Below are 19,225 nucleotides of genomic sequence, written 5' to 3'. Positions count from 1 at the left end.
CTCGACTTGTGTGTGTACACTTGTTACATCTACTTTCGTTCATCCTCTCCATATATCCAAACCATCTCAACATACCTTTTTCAATCCTCGACACTACATCCTCTTTTACTCCACAACGCTCCCTAAAATTAACTTAATAAACTTTACTTGAAGTTTATTAAGTTATTATTTTACTTGTCTTATGGATATCTGGCTTCCTTCTCTGGGAAATGTGTGAAAAACAGGTTCACTGTAAGTTCATCCAACGAGATGTTAGCCGGAGGACGTCGTAGATGAAAGCCCAAGGCTTGTGGGACAGATACCCCAGGAACATAGTCTTCGGTTGGTCGCCCCAGTGGATTGCTTTAGCAGCGATGACCAATGTTGGATGCAGATGGAGAGAGGACAGAAATACACCTACCAACTCTACAGGTGATTCTGGGGCTTCAGCCATTATCCCTGAAGATAGAATTCCTGGTCAGAGTAATGTGTCTTCTAAAGCTTCACAAGTCATGTCCATTGCTAGAGGGAACATTAGTCCCGGAAGCCTTCGAGCAAAAGACTATAGGCTGGACCTCGCATCCTGCAGAATCTCTGCAAGTCAATCAAGTACTTCTAGATTCATCGCAGGATGAATCTAGAATATACCTAAGGAAAAATCAGTCGTATATTACACTGATGGCTCTAAACTGGAATCAGGTACAGGAGCTGCCTGTATAAAAACCGTGGGAACGGAGATCGTGGATAAATGGGCTGCTTAACTAAAAGAAAACAATTCAGTATATCAAGCTGAGATGCTCGCTATATTTACAGCAGCTCTGGATGCAGCTACGAAAAGGACGCAGACTGTAATGAGATCGAATAGCCGTTCGAGTATCCAGGCCATTCTAAATTTTCTCTCTGAAAACGCAATGGCCAGAAGGATCAGAAGTGTACTTGTATCTCACCCTTGAATACGCATCTCCTGCATAAAAGCCCACAATGGCCAGTGGGGAAACGAGCTAGCGGATGCGGCAGCTAAAGAAGCGACCAATACCGGAGACTTTTCCAACAAACTCTTATATATATCCAGCTTCTTACGCCAAGTCTTTCCTCTGGCAGGACATGATAGCAAAGTGGCAACTGGACTAGGATATGCCGGAGGCATCAGGAAGATCAACTCATGAAGTTATAAAGAAAGTAGATACTAGGAGTAGGGGCTAGTCACGTGAACTCATCTTATTTGTCACAGGTCATGGACCTTTCCCGGAAAACTTACATCGCTTTAAAGCAATTTCCAGTGATAAGTGCTCTTGTCTTGAGCCTGACGCCCTTTCACTTCTGTTCGCCGGCTGCCCATCTACACAGAACATGGATGCTTGGCATACTAAGTTGAAAAGAATCAAAAGATAAGATAAATGGTGAAATTCCTTGAACATCCTGAGAAGATAAGGGATCTGTCTCCTCCAGCTCCTGTAACTCCAGTACCAGCGCCTCCGTTAAGGAGATCGCCACGTCTTCATCCTGACAGTTCACTGGTGGCACTGTTTGCAGACGAGGAGCAGGATGAATCCCAAATCTAATCAAGTCCCGGAGATATTTTAAAGATCTTCAACAGTGATCAAAAGCGAATTGGACTGAGTGTATTGAACTGCCCGAGCTCAATGGGGTGCTCTGCCCTTCTGTCATACAATCCTTGATCAATCGAATTTCTGATTGCGCCTTTTGCGATACGATTTTATACAACTTTCTATGATTATTTATTATCCGTACCCGTTGCACTTTGACTTTAACTTGATTAATTTGATTCTTCGTTTTACAGAAATTTTAATTTCCTTGCACTATATGTAATCTTTGACGTATCAATAAATATTGGTTTTGCCGGAGATGCCCTGGGCTTCCCACCCTCCGGGGGGGGGGGGCGAAGAGCTTACGTTGCTTCTTGCGACAGAGCCTGGATGTCTTGCGGTTTCTCCAGGATGATGGAAAACGTTGCATGCTTCCCCCCCCCCCCTGTTCTGAGAGGAGACTCGTCTTTTGTGTCTATCTACGACAAAAAGCCTCGTTTTCGACAACTTCTACCCAAACTTCCCAGTTTCGACCCAAAATCCAGTTTTGATTGGTTTCGGATGTGTCATGTGACAGCAGTGTCAGGCTTTCACTCTTTTTTTTCCAGCAAATGCTGATTCACTTGGTAGGGAAGGGAGCGAGAAAAAAATGGCCAAAATGTGTGTCTGAACATGAAATCTGGAAAAATCTGGAATTTTTGTGCACCCGCACATACTATTTTGTGGAAGAGCCACACTCAAGGGGCCAAAGAGGAGCATGAGGCTCGCGAGCCGCGGTTTGCTAACCACTGGTCTAGACAAAGTAATTTTAATTAATGCTCATCTGGAAACCATTTTCCATTGAACACTAAACATGCTGGTGAATGGCGTGAAAGAAAATTCCATATCAAGAGAATGAATTAGTAGAAAATGAATAATAGAAAACTTGGAAGCAAAACGAGAGATTGAAAATCTGTTAAAGATGCTGGAAAATAAAATACACGGAGCAATCACAAATCAGTTAAAAATTAGGAGTGAAAACAGATGTACTCGGATTGAATTTTTTGTGAAATTAAATCAAAGCAGTAACTTTTTTTTTCGAAAAAATAGCTGGAAACAGCGATTGAAGGGTTTTTGTTCTGTGGATGAGCTGCAACTCGTGTAGTTTGACCCAATTTTATACGTTGTCTGAAACGTAGGTGTCGAATATTGAGGGAGATCCTCAAGCTAATGCCATTTGCGGCCCCAAGAAATAAAATTGCAGTAAAGGACAAATGACGTCATCGAAAAGTCAGCTTCTATTGACATAACTTCAAAATTTCTTAAAGGAAAATTTTGTTTTTGGCACAAGATGGTGCAGAATTTTGGAGTTTTTGTAGCAGAATGTAGCAAACATGGGGAAATTGTCAAAATTGTAGCAGAATATAGCAGACGTCTGTAATTGTAGCAGTTTGTAGTGATTGTAGCACACTTTCCACTCCTACAAATAAGTTTGTTATCCAAATTTATACATCATTTTGACCCGGTATCATGAAAACAGTGCAAACAGGATTCCATTGTAGTACGTTGCAAGTTAGATTGCTGGACACATCTGTTTTTTCTGATTATCACTTATGTCACACAAATCCACCATAATAGTTAAGGGTTAACTGCTGTTTTCCTTCCGGATTATCATGAACAAACATGGAAGAGCATTGAAAAATTTTGGAAAGCGTTAAAAACAAAATTTTTCAAATTTTTCTACAAAAATTCAAAATTAACTAATAAGACTAGAAAATAATGGTTATCACAAAAATTAGAACTTTGCCTGGTTTTAATTTATACAAAAAATTGACACATTTTTAAGATCAATTAAATTTTATTTTTCTTAAAAACGTGTCAATTTTTTATATAAATAGAAAATAATGGTAAAAAATATGGAAGTTTCAGCAATGCTTTAAAATTTAACACATTCTCAAGCATTGAAAAAAAATTCATTTTAAATATAAATTAATACAAACCCTAAAATTTTCACCAAAGATGTGTTCAAGATGGACAGCAATATTAACAAAAACCCAAAATGTAATTGTAAACACATCTGTTTTTTCTGAGTTTTCATCACTTGAGAAGCAATTTTCTAATACATCATAAGAATGCTTTAATCGTAACATCAGTATCACAGATTTTGCATTTTCATCTCCTAAAATAAAAATACATAATTTTTTTAACATCTAGTGATGTAAAGTTTTCAAATACAATCAGAATTCAAGTCATTAAATTTTTCCAAACAAATCAACATTGATCTTTTCTGTCATACTACTGTGATTTTCTGCACCTGCCAATTTGACAAAGAATATAACGACAAGCATAATAATCAACGTAAATGAGTTGGCTAGAAATATACAGTGAAACTCCTATAACCACAATACTTGAAGGACCAGGGAAATGTAGCATTATAAAGGATTTATCGAGACACAGTGGAAACTGCATTTGGACCATAGATTAATATCATTATATAAGCGATTCTAGTTATAAAGGTACCATTGTATAGGAATTTTCACTGTATATTCAAATGAAAGATCAATGAAAAGATGAAAGATGAACATTATTCAAGCAAAAATTATAATTTTACATATTCCAGATTTCTTTTCAAAAAACATTTATATTATATATGTACTAGCTATAATACCCAGCGCTGCCCGGGTTTTCTTCAGTAAGGCTTTTTGGATCACGCGATTTCCCCTTCTTTCTTTGAGGGACATACAAACCGTGTCTAAGTTAACCAATATGGCGACTCTTGAAAGAAACAAATCCAGAAACGTAGAAATGAATACATTTTTTTCCTTTTTTAAGGGGCGTTAGGTATTTTGATGCCCCCCCCCCCCGAACTTCAAGTTATCGAGATCTGCCTGTTTTCAGCCTCCAAAAATGCTTAATTAAAGCTGTGGAATGTTTCGATGTACTTTTACGGGTTCATAATTAATTTTAAATCATTAATTAATTTTAATCAAAAGACATTACGGAGACATTAATTTTCATGCTTGAGAAAATATGAATAAAAAAATTGAAAAATCAATGTTATTGTACGAATATCTAACTCAAAAAGCCGGTCCGGCTAATTACTTCATATTTAATCTTCTGGGCTTCGTATATCTCTAAGCGAATTCAATATTTCAAAAATCGAGAATTCTATACAATTTTTAAAATTACTGATGTGGCAGGAAACCCCCACTAAATTTCCGCATTTCTACATTAAAATCGGCAATTTTACAACTGATTTCCATGAGATCATCCTTTGCCTGTCCCTCAAAGTGATGCTGATGACGACTCTGACTATTGAAAAAGCGGCAAGCCATTGTAAAGGCATAAACACGTCTGAAACGCATTGCTAGGGAACCACGGTAACCAAAGTAAACGTTCCGAAAGTGATTGTTGAGGTCCAAAAACCATTGTTGCCCAACAGTTTTTTGCCCATTTGGGGCATTTGCCCTGCTCTGACGAAATTTTAAAGTAGCCTATCGTTTAAGTCGGGTCCCATTTGGTATATATTCAAAATTTGGCGACGATCGATCTAAAATTGTAGATTTGTAAAGAGAACATACACACAGACAGACAGAAAATCAATTTTATATATATAGATAAAGTGTACTACTACATTTTCCCCAGCGTATAATAGATGAAGCCATGGATAATAAATGTTGAAAAAACATTAGAACTTCTGCTTGCAGATATAGGCAGTTGCATATTATATGCAGATTTTTTTTTTTTTTTTTTTTGAGAAATTGGAGTAAAAATATTCAAAAAAATTTTATTGTAAAAAAATAAATTTTTAAACACACATAGATGTGAATTGCCATTTTTTCTAAAAAGTTATCGCCAAGAACCATTTCTATTCTTTAATATTTTATAATTGGTGAATGGAATTTGCAAACGCTCATTAAATGCTGCTGTGAATAACAGGAAAACATTTTTTTTCCAAAATAAAGAAATTTGCATAAGCAAAGATTATTCAGTGCAGCAGACTGTGCAGGAAATAAAATTCCATAATACAGGGTGATATTCTTATAAAACCGACCCAATCAATTCACTAATAATTCCATAGTTGATACATATATCTGCTAAACATTAAACATTAATCTCTTAGGTTTGTGGAGTAGAATAATGGAATAATTTGCAGATGGCACAAATATATGGCAGTTAACACCACAGTAACTGCAGTATGTTTGAAGATTTGTGGAGCAGTTAGATGATGTAGAACTTACTAAGGATTATTTTCAGCAGGATTCAGCAATGTGCTACGCATTCAGTGTCCATGAAACTAATTGAGAGCTTTTGGCATGAATACATCTTTTAAATCATCTGATGATATCGGGAGCATTTGCAGAAAGTTTGTGACAAAATTCATTAAACGTTCTTATCTCAAAAAGTATGCAAGGCAAGTCAGAAAACAATGATATCGTCATATGCACATTGCAAAGGTGCATTTGAGGCAACACAGCTACCACGGGATGATGTGTCCACGTAATAGGGAAACGAGCACAATGTAGGAGCTGCACTTGCGTTTGCCACTCAAACCAGACAGTCCCGCGGTCCGCATATCATAGCTGCCAACTTTTGAAAACTAAAATTAGGGAAATTTTCGCACGGACCTGTATTTTATGCTGAAACCATTCCCTAATAAATACAAAAGGGATTTTTAAAAATAAAATAGGGATTTTCCACACATAAAAGTTAAACCCCTGGGAATAAAATCCTTATGCAAAAAAAAAAGTGAAATTGGAGGCGAAAACTTCAAAATGGTGATATAAATAAATATTGTATTTAATCACAAATGTGAACAAACATTCTACGCGAATGACCCCGAAATAATCAGAAGATGGAGAAAAGCATAAATTTTTAAAGAACACTGACTTTTTGTGACACTTGCTTGATGTTTTTTCGATTTCACATGAGTGATGATGTCAGTCTTTCCACCATGACCGATGTTTATGTCCATAACGCAACTTGTATAAAAAGAAAAAGTTTGTCTTTTTCTGGAACGTTTGATGAAAGAAAATTGATGGGAATAAGTATCTTTAAAATTGATTAATATTTTTTTGCTAATCAGTATTCATGTTTTGTTATCGCACGTATGTAACTTAAACAAAAAAAATTTTGACCACATGCGCATCACTATAATCTTCAATTATTATCCAGGACTATTGGCTGCTAAGATATTTCCCTGCACGATAAGACAAAGAACTTTTCTTTGTTAACATCAGAGGGTTTGTAAAACTTCCTTAAAAATTTCTGAAGCCATGAACCCGAACTCTTCTTCAACAGTGCAGAGTCCTTGTTCTTAATTCACAAGATTGAAGATGCTCTCATGAAGTTCCACCTCATCATCAGAATGCTTGGCCCAAACGAACTGAAGCTTGAAAAATTGCTACTTCAATCCGAGGACGCAACCTAATGCACCTACAAGAACCTCAAGGATACTTTACTTTCCGAATGTGCCCAATCAAAGAAAGCCAAAACCAGGCTCCTGCTGCAGCTCCGTCTAAAAAGTCAACGCCCTACAGCTCTTCTACGAAATATAAGTAAACTTTCTGAAAATTCCCTCAACCACAATTTTCTGAAATCACCGTTCCTGAACCTACTCCTGCAGCACGTGCGGAGTATCTTGTAAATTTCAGAATAGCCTCTGGACACCTCAGCGAAACAAGCCAACCAGATCCTTGCAGTGACTCCGATAAATTTGAAAGCACAACTGTGTCATCAGAAGTGTCAACAGCTCGTGCAATCGCAGAGCTCACAGATGAAGTCAACAGAATTTCCAGGTCTCGACAACAGTGCAACGGTGTACCGGTTTGACCTGAGAGCCGATCCCCACCACGAGATAACGCAAGTATGTGTTATTACCATTCGTGTTCCAAAGGGAAAGCATGCAAATGTAGGTCATCATGCTCTGCTCGTTTTTTTGTGTTTCATATAACACCGCCACCCACGTGCATTCAAAAAACTTGCAAGCAGGGAGGGAAATGAAGCAAACTCCTCCCTTCTTTTCAAATCTGCCAGTCATCTTTTTTGTCCATAATATCAATGACAACAGGGTATTCCTGGTCTACACTGGCAGCCAAGTCAGCATTATTCCTCATCCGTCACCCACGTCGCGCAATTCTTCAGCCGAGTTTAGTTTACATGCTGCGAACGGTGAGATAATACCAAATGGTGGTATGCAAGTCATTTCAATAAACCTTGGCACTTCTTAGGGACATCAGCTGGCTTTCCATCTTCACCAAAACGTCAAAAGTCATTATTAACACTCCAGCAGACTTCCTGTCTGGGTTACAAGCTGACGCCCTCCATCTCGACAAAATCAACTGCGCTCTTCTGGCCAATGCCCAACAGACCTATCCAGAACTTGTCAAACTTCTCGACTCTAGTTCGACAAGTAATCAAAATTCATTATAAATTCAACAAATGTTTATTCCGAATATAGGCTGAACCTCTATGCTGATCATTCGCAAAAAAGTCCCTCAGTTATTTGTTCCCCTAGCATTTTGCAAATAAGTGTTTAAAAAATCTCATTCTCTATGCCATCCAGGGAGGTCAAAGCATCTGTGAAACTCAGCACAGAATGTTTCGTCTGGCTGAACATAAAACGAGGTGTCACCAATTTTGCCTGTGCTTGTATCGCCTATCAAAGAACCAAAGTGTACAAACACACCCGATCGCCTAGAACCTATGCAGTGGGTAGTCATCGGGGGAACCCCATACATGGTTCGAAAAGTGTAGGCGTTTTTTATTTTATTACTTCTTTTATAGTGCCTTCTTGTTGTTTTATAAAAGGTTATCTTTAAATTTTAAGTAGTGATGATCAAATTAAATGATTTTCCATAGAAATGTATGGGGGAAACGTGATTTCAGGGAACAAATTATCTTTATTACTGAGGTATCGCTGTAAAATAGATGGGATATGAAGCACATATGGGAATTAATAATAATATAATTCGGGTTAAGATATATCTCCATGTCTGCATTTCACAGTTATCATAAATTAGGCGTGTTGCCTCCTGAAGGCAAAAATAAATTAGATGTATTGAGACATGAGACCAAAAGTCAAGATGAATATGTCGAACATAGCCAAGAAAAGAGGTCACTGCATTTTTAATTGGAAAAAAATATGACAGTTTTAGGCAAATTAAATGACTAAGTTATTTTAGGTGTAAATTCAATCATACGGAAAAATGAAGTAAAAACATTAAGAAAGTGATACAAGTATACAAATCGATTCATCCCAATACTAATAGACAAGTTCAACAATGATATGCAATGCAAATAAAAAACTTTAAGTCATGGAAACCATTTTAAAAAAAAAGCTGAAGTGTGTCAACTTATATTTAAGAAAAATTTCACTCAACCATAGTTTTTAAAACAGAGAAGTTCTACTGTATATGTTTAGTAATACAAAGAAAACCAAAATTAGGCATTTTAAAACTAAGTGGTATTATGAATGGTTTAAGATTTTGTTATTTATCATTGATTCACACTGGATGTCTCTTCACTGAAAATGAACAAAGTATTGAGTTGTAAGTAATATATAAAGCGTACCAAAATGGTGGTAAGTACAAAAAATAAAAAAATCATGGGAGAAATAATAAAATCCATAAACCATCTCAAGTAATTTTTTTTTTCTTATGAGAGTGTAATATACAAGTTAATATATTTGTCAAATGAAATTTTTGGCAGCTGCAAATTTTTTCACTGGATTTCTATTAAATGATAGGTACTCACCATTTTTTTTCAGGTAACAGCATCTAATGTTATCTTTATGCAATATGATTGTTTCCCACTGAATCATAGCAACATTATTCTGAAAAAAATTGCGGAAATAATCATCAATACACAGAAAATAGGAATACATCCTCGCATGCCAAAAGCACGAATGTACAGGGACACCTAATTTTGCTATCTAGACTTAAGCGTAGTTCCATGGAGCCTAGCAATGCAAACATAGGTCTGGCGTATTTTGCTATCTAAGTTTTACCTGAAGCGTAAATGTGTATCTCTATTTTGAAACTCCTTACAAAACATTATAGAAAAATAGAGTAAACATTCAAATGTCATTTGCCACATTCTTTTTTTTTCCAAGAACATCGCACATTTGTGCTTCTGGCATGGGGGGACATATCATATTCATCTTCAAAATTGTGAACACAACACATTTTTCATTACCAATACATCTTCATGATTATATCCATTCATAGTACTCATAAGAAATGTGCTTACATGGTCACATAGATCTATGAATCATTACTACACATTTTTATGAAATTCAAATAATGTGATATTTCCATCTTCTGGAGCCAATTCAGCAATATCGTGAAATGAACCAGACATGAAACCTATTTTATAATTTTGCAATTACTTGTATGTCTTCCCTATCAAAAAATCATAATATTCTGTTGGTCTCTAAATGTTATTTATTGCACTTTCAATTACTTGAAGGTTGTTGGCCTTCCCATTTAACTTTTGCATTTTTCTTAATGAGAGTATACAAATACAAGGGCCACAACAGGCAAATTGTCCAACAAGGTGGCTGAAATATATGTATAAGCATATATAAATATAAGTAAAATATATAAGTATATATTTTTTTCTATATTAATTTTTTACTATTGTGACACAATGTCACTTCTTTTTCTTTATTTTGCTGAATCCAGCTGAAATTTCTGCTTCAACTCACCCCTCACAGAGGTAAGTAAATTTCATGGGTTATTGTCAGTTATACAAACATTATGAAAATCCAAGAAGAATTGATGTTGAACATAAATTTTCACAAATCTTACTGCTATCTTCATGCTTTTGTACATACCCAGAGGAGCTAAATAAAGAATTCTGACTTCATTATTTGTGAAGTTAAGTATATTTTAAACTTAATCAATAGAATTTAGAAAATTAAAAAATTTTGTGAGTAGCAATATTAAAAAAAAAATACTAACCTCATCAATGGCTGGATCCATAACATAAAAGGATATGCATCTGCTGTTATAATTGAAATCAATCCATAAATCACTTCCATAAGGTTTCTTCAGCTGTAGAATAAATGAGATCATATATAAATGAGATTTTGTAATCAGGTTTCGAACCACAGTGATGGTTATTTTCAAAAGTATAAAAAACCACTGTTTCGAAAAACCCTACAACTAACTTTCACAATCTACTTTGCATATGATCAAAATTTCTTTTCAACCAACCAATTCCGGTGAAATTTATATGCAGCACAACAGATTCAATATTAGAAAATATAATTAATTTGCTCATGAGCATAATTTCGGCAATATGAAGTGATACAAGTATCCAACTTTTCTTGAATTATTTTAAGTCATAAAACCATTAAAATTTTCAATCCTCATATTCAATTAACTATTTTAAACATGAGAAAGGCTAGGATTACGCTATAAAATTAAAAAAAAAAACAATAAGAGCATCTGTTACATTCGAGCAAATGTAACCAATCTGATAATTGGTGCATTTTTCAAGTTTTATAAAATAACTTTTTTGAAACTTTTACAGTGTAATTCCAGCCAAAGACAAAAAGCAATGATACGTTGTAAATTTGAGCATCCAGAATTTATGAGTGTTTTCATTTTTTCCCACAATAATTTTCTTTAGTTTGAGATATCTAATAATATGAAAATTATTTATACCCACAGTAGAAACTGAAGAAATGCAAGAAGCTACTACCTGTTTTTTTCCACAGTGCACTGATGTAGCAATTTCAGAGAAAACCCTAGGCAAATAAAAAAATCCAAGTTTTATAAAATACAGCTCATATCATGCAAATTCAGAGATTAAGATAAAATGTGATATAACTTTTATCTAGTTCTAATGTTAGTTTAATTAACAACAGTGGTGGTTCTAATTGATGATGCAAAATATTGGAATGCTCATTATAATGAGACATGGGTGTAATCAGCAGCTACTGCACATAAGCAAAACATTTTGCTTATAAAATCATAGGTAATTTCTGTGAAAAATCTCATGACAGTACCACAATCATTTTTACCCAATCCTTTTATTATTAGTAGTGAGAATTAATTTTCTCTTATCAAATGACATTTAAATTCTAAGTATTTGAATTTTACAGTAAATAAGCTGAACTAAGAAAAATTATCACAGTAAAAACAGTAATTAATCTTCTATGTAAATCGATCCGAAAATGAATGGTCAGGAGAGTGTGTTTACAGCTGAATCCCATTCTAACAAGTTCAATTTGCTCTCAATTGGATTTAGAGCTAAACTTGGCAGAAGCCAATCCAAGAGCATGTTACTTTTCAACCAATTTTTCTAGTTAGAAATAATGAGCCTTGACATGGTCAAATCTGTCTTAACATCGTCATTTTTGAAAATGTCTTAACATCGTCATTCTTGAACATATCTTAACATTGTCATTCTTGAAAATGTTCTAGCAGTCATTCTTGTACATCTCTTAACATTGTCATTCTTGAAAATGTTTTAGCAGTCATTCTTGAACATGTCTTGGCATTGTCATAATTGAATATTTGATTATTTCACTATATCTCTAGAGAAGAAAATTCATATGGGTGAGTGAAGATAGCTATTTGTAAGCTGAGATACTCAACTGACTTTGTACTACTGTACATTCTACAGTAATACCTTGGCTTAGGAATATTTCTTTCAACGTTTTTCTGTGTCCGCTAACGATTATGGGTTGGTTAACTAACATTTCAGTTGATATGAATGCATAAGCTAACATAAAACAGCCCCATGTGAGCTGAATTTTTGTGCATAACAAAATAAATCCAATAAGTAACTGTCACTTGTGAGCCATATTAATTTACTTCCACCTCTGAATTTCTTTCCAGATACACCTCTCTTTCTCTTTCAGAAAGATTTTCAGCCATTTCATGTAAGATAAATGATTAAGCTAAAGAATTAAGCTAAGAAAATTCATTAAAAAAATGGTTTCAGTGCCCACGATAAGACTCTTAATACCAAAATGAACATTTTAAGAACTTGTTTTTTTCATCTTCTTATGTGAGAGAGAGAGAGAGAAATGAGTTAACTATATCACATAGCACACACCCAACTGTATAGCATACATGATGTAAAATGAAAAGATGTTCAGTTTTTCATTTTCCTTTAACTTTTCCTTCATCCAATTGTGAAGTTGTTTATCTCAGCTTTAGGTCAGTTCTTTTGCATATATGTACAGGGGAACATGGGGTCTAATGGGACAAGGCCAACAATTTCAGTATTTGTTCAATCATTCAAAAAAATGATTTTTGGTCAGAGCCAATGTTATCTATCAACCTCAATTCAACTTCCTTTTATCGCTTTCTTCAACACTCTTCTTTTAAAGTAATACAGAAGGCTGACATAGCGAAAGGTGTGAATATGCTAACAAAACAGAGATCACAAACAGTTGAAGATGTTGAACAATTCTTATTAAATTGGATCAATCAAAGACAGATGGTGATTCTGGAGACCATCATATGTGAAAAGGAATGCTGATCTCTAAGAAAATACCTGGGACGAGTGCTAGTGTACTGAGTGATTTTAAGGCCAGCAGAGGCTAATTCGAAAATTCAAGAGGCGCACTAGCATACATAGTGTTACTAGGCATGGCAAAGGTGTGAGTTTGGACAAGTCAGGGGCAGAAAAATTTGTGTTCAAATTCAAAGATTACGTAGAGGTATCAATTCTCGTTGCCAGCAGAAGATTGCGATAAAGAATTGCGCCATCTATCGTTTATAATTCGTAACAATAGTTAAAGACTTGTTGGGGGATGAATCCCCTTCAGCCTCTATGTAATCTTTGAATTCTGACACAAATTTTTCTGCCCCGACAGTTCATCATTATAACAACCTGTTCATCAATATAATGTATGTATATTATTATATATAAAACATTAAAAAAACAAACAGCAGATTAATTGTCATCACTCAGAGATAGTACCTAACAAAGTGTTTCCTCTCAAGTACGAGGCAAGTAAGTTACACCATGGTTCAGTAAAAAAGTGATTGTCTGCAGAGGTGACCGTCGAATAGAGGTTGTATGACAGGAAATCTACATTTTGGGGAAGGCTGTCAAAATAACGGTTTTAAATGTAAAAAAAAATTTGTCCAATTTACATACAATGCCCAAGAAACACAGCTACATATGCAGTGAAACCTCACCACAATGACACTCGATATAATGATAAATCCCTCCACAATGGTATTTTTTCAAATCTTGTTTGAAATCAAGAAATTGAAGTCTGTAATGTCAAACTGCTCTCAATACGATGATATTTTTTACTATGAAAAACCCCTCTATGAAGATATTTTTTGAGGATTTCAAAACCGCTATGTTATTTATTTTTCACTCGAAATATCTTTCAATATATTTTAAAATTCATCACATAGTTTCTTCCAAGGACATCTAATAATATCGGTCTTGGGCATCACCAAAGGTGCTATGTAGCCTATTGCTACTCTTTTCATGTTGTAGTACACCACAGTGGGTCGTGATAAATCCCTTTACAAGGGCAATACATCTGACTGAATTTCTTTTATCAGCTAATCTATTAAAATATTTTGTGGCAAAATACTCAAAAGTGGATTTTTTGGTGGTACTAACAATGCGGTTCAGGAAAGATGCCAACAGTAGCATAAATTTGATGACATGTGATGATAATGTTGCCTTTTGATATAATGATAATCCCTCTGCAACAACAACATTTTTTTTTTGGTCTGTATCGTTATATATGTTGAGGTTTCACTGTGTTTTGTTTTTATGTAGAACTTGTCACATACAGTATTTAAGTTCTTACAAAGCTATCTGATATCGGTATTGGGCATCACCTAATCACCGAATATGTTCGGTATGGCTACTTTTTGTGTGGTACACCAAATTGTGTTGCGATAAACACCTATACGGGGGCAATACACAGACGTCTAACTGAATTTACTTTATCAGCTAATCAATTAGAATACCAGGGCACTCAGCAGTACATTTTTTGGTGGTACTAACAATAGTGATTCAGAAGAGATGTCAACAGTAGCATAAATTTGATGGCACATAATGATAATATTGCCTCTCTACATAACCGATAATCCCTCTACAATGATATTTTTTCTTGGCTTGCTATCATTATGTTTATCAAGATTTCATTATATTCTATGCAGAATTTGAAATACCAGATCCGATCAATTCCTCAATCTGTATTATCAGGTATCTGTTCTTTCCTTATAGCAAGTACTGTACATGTTCTTTCCTCACACATTTCTTTTACTTCCTCGTTACTATTATACTGCATCTCTGCAAGCCAAAACTCCACATCCTTTACCTATTCCGTAAAGGTCATAGGTGATTTGCCTGATTTACTTTCTTTCCTTCAAACAGAGCACAACTCTGGTCTATCGCCCTGGGCAATTTACTACCTAGTAAGTTGTGGCGGAAGTGTAAGTGTGTATTTAACAGTCTGAGTAAGTATATAGTGTCGTGTTTGATTTTTCAGTGCTGCCATCTATATGTTGTGAGTGAAGTATAATGATTCAATATTTGTACTATTTGTAGGTGTGTTGCTCTCTGTGGCAAGACTTTCCTTTTTTTTAAATGCACAAAAGCAAAGAATTTTCAGTATAAGTGCATATTTTTGAAGGTTTATTTAAGCTCACACAATTTTTTTTATAATTCTTCAAATAAATATTATTCATAATATTTTCATAACATCAATTTTTTTTGTCGCACGTGAAATTTAGTGAATTAATACATATTTATATTTTTATATTTATATTTCTGGAGTGGAAAATGAAAATTTAATTTTTGTAGCAGGAAAAATGATTTTTGTAGCAACAAAAAAATGTTTTTTGTAGCAAAATTTATCAGTTTCGTAGCACTTTAAAATTTTGGCAGTAAATAAAATACACAGTTTTTATATACATATATGCAGTAGCATACACAGGATTGCATTTTACTTCAAGAAACAGTGTTATCTCAGCTCGCAAGAACAGGGTTTCCCCCCCCCCCCAAGGTACAAAGTACATAGCAACTTCATCTAGAAAAGAAATAATTATATTTCTTTACATCATAAAAAATTTTTGAGAGACTTGATATTTTTTTATATTTCTACATTGTCTACAATATCAACAAATGAGAGGCTTTCAACATAGACATTTTAACACTTGGTGTGTTTAAGATTTAAAAAATAATTTGAAAATGAGTGTTTTTAGATTTAGCTTGTAGACTTGATAATCAATAATTGAAAAAAAAAAAATCACTAAAGGAGAGGCTTAAAACACTCATTAAAAAAAGTGATTACTTTTCGTAATCAAGTTAGTTTACTAACTACATTACTTTAGTTTCAAGCATTTTTTAAATTGATCTTGCTTCTTTCACCATATTTAAAATAATAGTTTTTTTGTTTTTTTTTTAGTTTACTCTTGATCCTTGTCTCAGTTTGATTCAACATACTTTGAGATGACTTCTTTTCCCGAGTCATTCTTAGAATATTTATTAGAAATACTCAGAAATTTAATAGAATGATTAAAAATTAGAATTAAATTATTTGTAATTTAAACTACAGAAATAAAACTATAAAATAATAATTAAACTATTAGAAATTTAATAGAATAATTCTATATTCACTAAAAATTCAATCCGAGTACATTTGTTTTCACTGTTTATTGTTAACTGATTTGTAACTGCTACATGTATTTTATTTTCCAACATCTTTGACAGATTTCCAGTCTCTCGTTTTACCTCCAAGTTCTCTTGATATGCCATTTCCTTTTACGCCATTCACTGACATGTTTAGTGTTTAATGGAAAATGGTTTCCAGATGAAAATAAATAAATAAAATTACTCTATCTGGATCATGGTTGATTTCAAAAGAACGAAAAGTTAATTCATGTAAGTGTTGCGCTTGTTACTTGTTCAAGTGTTGAGATCCATCTTCCAAATCAAAAGTTAAAATGAAAATCTTTTCTGTAAATTTCAAACTATGACTGTTTTAGATGGAATAATTTGCAGAAACCATTGTAATTTCTGATTCATTTCATTTAGCTGGAACAACATTCAGATAGTATACAATAAATATGTATAAGTTTATGAAGTAAGTGAATATAAAACCCAGGATAAGAGTTTTAATGACCAAACTGCCTATTAGAATTTAGCTGAAAAGTTTTTGGGTTTTTTGGCCGACGTAAAGTACAGTTGTCGTCCTTTGACGTTTCGTTTGCACGAGTGGCAAACATTTTCAAGAAATTATTATGTAACAACAGGCAAAAGGCTACTATTTACACCTTCTCCCTGCTTGCCTCATCGCACTGCCTCATCGGGATTGGTCTGTTTTCCCCATTGGCCGAAGTTGTTCCTAAGGGTTCTGGATAATGCTTGGATTTCAATCTCATCATTTTTAAAATGGGAAACCAAGCACTGTTTATTTTCATCCTCTCCTCTTTTTTTTTTTTTTTTGAAGTTCTTGTGCTTTTGAATTTTGATTTCTTCTTTAAAAATACGTGGAAAATATATCATGTTGTTGGATAACACTTGGGTGTTTGTGAAGAGTTTTGTGGTCCTTGGTCAGGGCATGCTCTGCTACAGCTGACTTGTCAATATCACCCAGTCTACAATTTTGTTCGTGCTCAATTAATCTGGTCAATATCTATCTTTTTGTAGTGCCTATATACACTTCACAACTGCATGGGATACAGTATACCCCCCCCAAAGCAGAATGTTTAGCACTGTTCTGCGACGAGCCCTTGGCTGACTGGAAATGTTCTGCGGTAAAAAATCCCCATGCTGTAAAATAGGTTTTTTTTCACTTTTTCTTAAAATTCTTCCAAATTGTTCTGCGACGTACGTCGCCAATTTTGGCACATTCTGCTTTGGGAGTATACCCCAGCTGTTTTTAGTCTGTCACGTTGATCTTTGACCGACCTGAGGCATTCACTTAGCTTTTTGGTTGGCTTGAAGATGGTCTTGATGCAAAATTTTCTTAGGTGTCGGCCAATTCTGTCCGCAAGGGTTGTAAATATCAAAGGACAAAACTGTACTTTACGTTTGCCAAAAAACCCGAAAACTTTTGAGATAAATTCTAATTTACACTATGGCCACGAAAGCCTTTTTTGTTTCATCAAACTGCTTATGCTATCTCTCACAGGCGCAGACCTATGAGGTGGGGGTTGGTCACCCTGATCACCCCCCAATCGAAATGTGAATATGATATTGCATTTAATAAATACATTGAAAATTACTCGTATCAATATTTTTGATTAAATAACAAATTCAAGAAAACTTAGACTAAAAAACTGGAGCATTTTTCTCAAAAAAAAAAGTCTGGAGAGAAACCCATATTTGCCTTGAAAATACAGAACAATGTGACACGTATGGTCACCCCCATCCACAACAATATAAGGAGAGGAAAAAACACTTCTCCCAACAGAGAGCTCTAGATATGCCCCTGACCTCTCGCCATATTACTTATGGCATGTATGAAAATCTGCGAGTTTCCCCCAAATAATTTTACTCATGCCAGAGGCAACGAAATGGATGTCTTGTACAGGTGAGAATTTTGTCTCAAGCCTTCCCTGCTCCTTCACATGATTGCACAGGGGCTATTATATATTTTCCTAATAAAGGGACCGGTGAAAAATTGTGACCTGGGTGTCCATAGAAAATAACGACCTAGGCAAACCACATTCCTACATGCCGGAATAACTGCTCTATCTAAATGGCAAGGGTTTTAAGCGAGATAAAAAATTCCTTTCGCAAAAAAGCAAAAATTGGGAGAAAAGCTTTAGCAAAATGCTACAATGCTAATGATTGATGGTTGGATGTCTACTCGTTTCGTACCTCTTGTAAGCATTTTTGCAAAAGTGGCTACTACTTCTTTCGCCTTCTAAGATTTTCTTTCACATTGAAAAATGTGGCCATAGCTCAAACCCTGAAATGCACTGTAGCCTACGTGGGATGACTTAAAAAAAAGGATAGGTCTAGGGCAATTTATTTCATAGGTTTGTTAGATCATCTCATATTTTATGATACAGACAAATGTTTCTCATAGTATTCAGATCTTAGAAGGGGTGATCACCGTCCTCTGGAGCTGCGTCTGTTTTGGAATCGGCTATAAACTGTGAAGACCCCAATACAATTTGCCTTGGCATGCAGAATATGATAATGATGAGACAAAAATTGTCACTTGATGTGAGGGATGCTAGCTTGTTACCATATTTTCATTATCAGAGTTTCTACCACATACCCAAAGAAAAGTTGTGCATTTTTGTTGACCTCTGCTTGTCTGCCTAAATAGGTTTTGCTGGAATCTTACATCAAACACCTTTCAAACCAACCGTGACCATGGTCTAGACAAAGTAATTTCAATTAATGCACAGCTGGAAACCATTTTCCATTGAACACTAGACATGCTGGTAAATGGTGTAAAAGGAAATGACATATCAAGAAAATGAATAATAGAAACTTGGAAGCAAAACGAGAGACTGAAAATCTGTTAAAGATGCTGGAAAATAAAATACATAGAGCAACCACAAATCAGTTAAAAATAGGGAGTGAAAACAGACGTACCCGGATTGAATTTTTTTGTCAAAATAAATCAAAGGAGTCGACTTTTTCTTTAGGAAAAAATTGCTGGAAACAGTGATTGAAGGGGTTTTTTTTTTTTTTGTTTTGTTTTGAGGATAAGCAGTAATTCGCTTCGTTTATTTTATACGTTGTCAGAAGCTTAGGCGCCT

General features: G+C 34.7%; 1 protein-coding gene across 2 annotated transcripts in view; it reads right to left on the bottom strand.

The window, feature by feature from the left end:
* LOC149089463 (uncharacterized) overlaps positions 1-19,225 on the bottom strand; it is a 171,705-nt gene that overhangs the window by 124,833 nt on the left and 27,647 nt on the right. For both annotated transcript variants that reach the window (XM_089238742.1, XM_089238746.1), the window contains exons 10-13: positions 11,214-11,259; positions 10,469-10,561; positions 9,261-9,339; positions 3,506-3,684 (exon numbers count right to left, since the gene is read on the bottom strand). In XM_089238742.1, coding sequence (XP_089094868.1) covers positions 3,506-3,684; positions 9,261-9,339; positions 10,469-10,561; positions 11,214-11,259 — 397 coding nt within the window. The remainder of the gene's footprint in view (positions 1-3,505; positions 3,685-9,260; positions 9,340-10,468; positions 10,562-11,213; positions 11,260-19,225) is intronic.

Source organism: Pholcus phalangioides, unplaced genomic scaffold (genome assembly GCF_987345545.1).
Source record: "Pholcus phalangioides strain wild (caught in Gottingen) unplaced genomic scaffold, Ppha-v1.0 ptg000002l_1, whole genome shotgun sequence".
In the NCBI taxonomy this organism is placed as follows: domain Eukaryota; kingdom Metazoa; phylum Arthropoda; class Arachnida; order Araneae; family Pholcidae; genus Pholcus; species Pholcus phalangioides.
The sequence above is the reverse complement of the archived record's forward strand: the minus strand, read 5'-3'. Positions and strand labels throughout refer to the sequence as shown.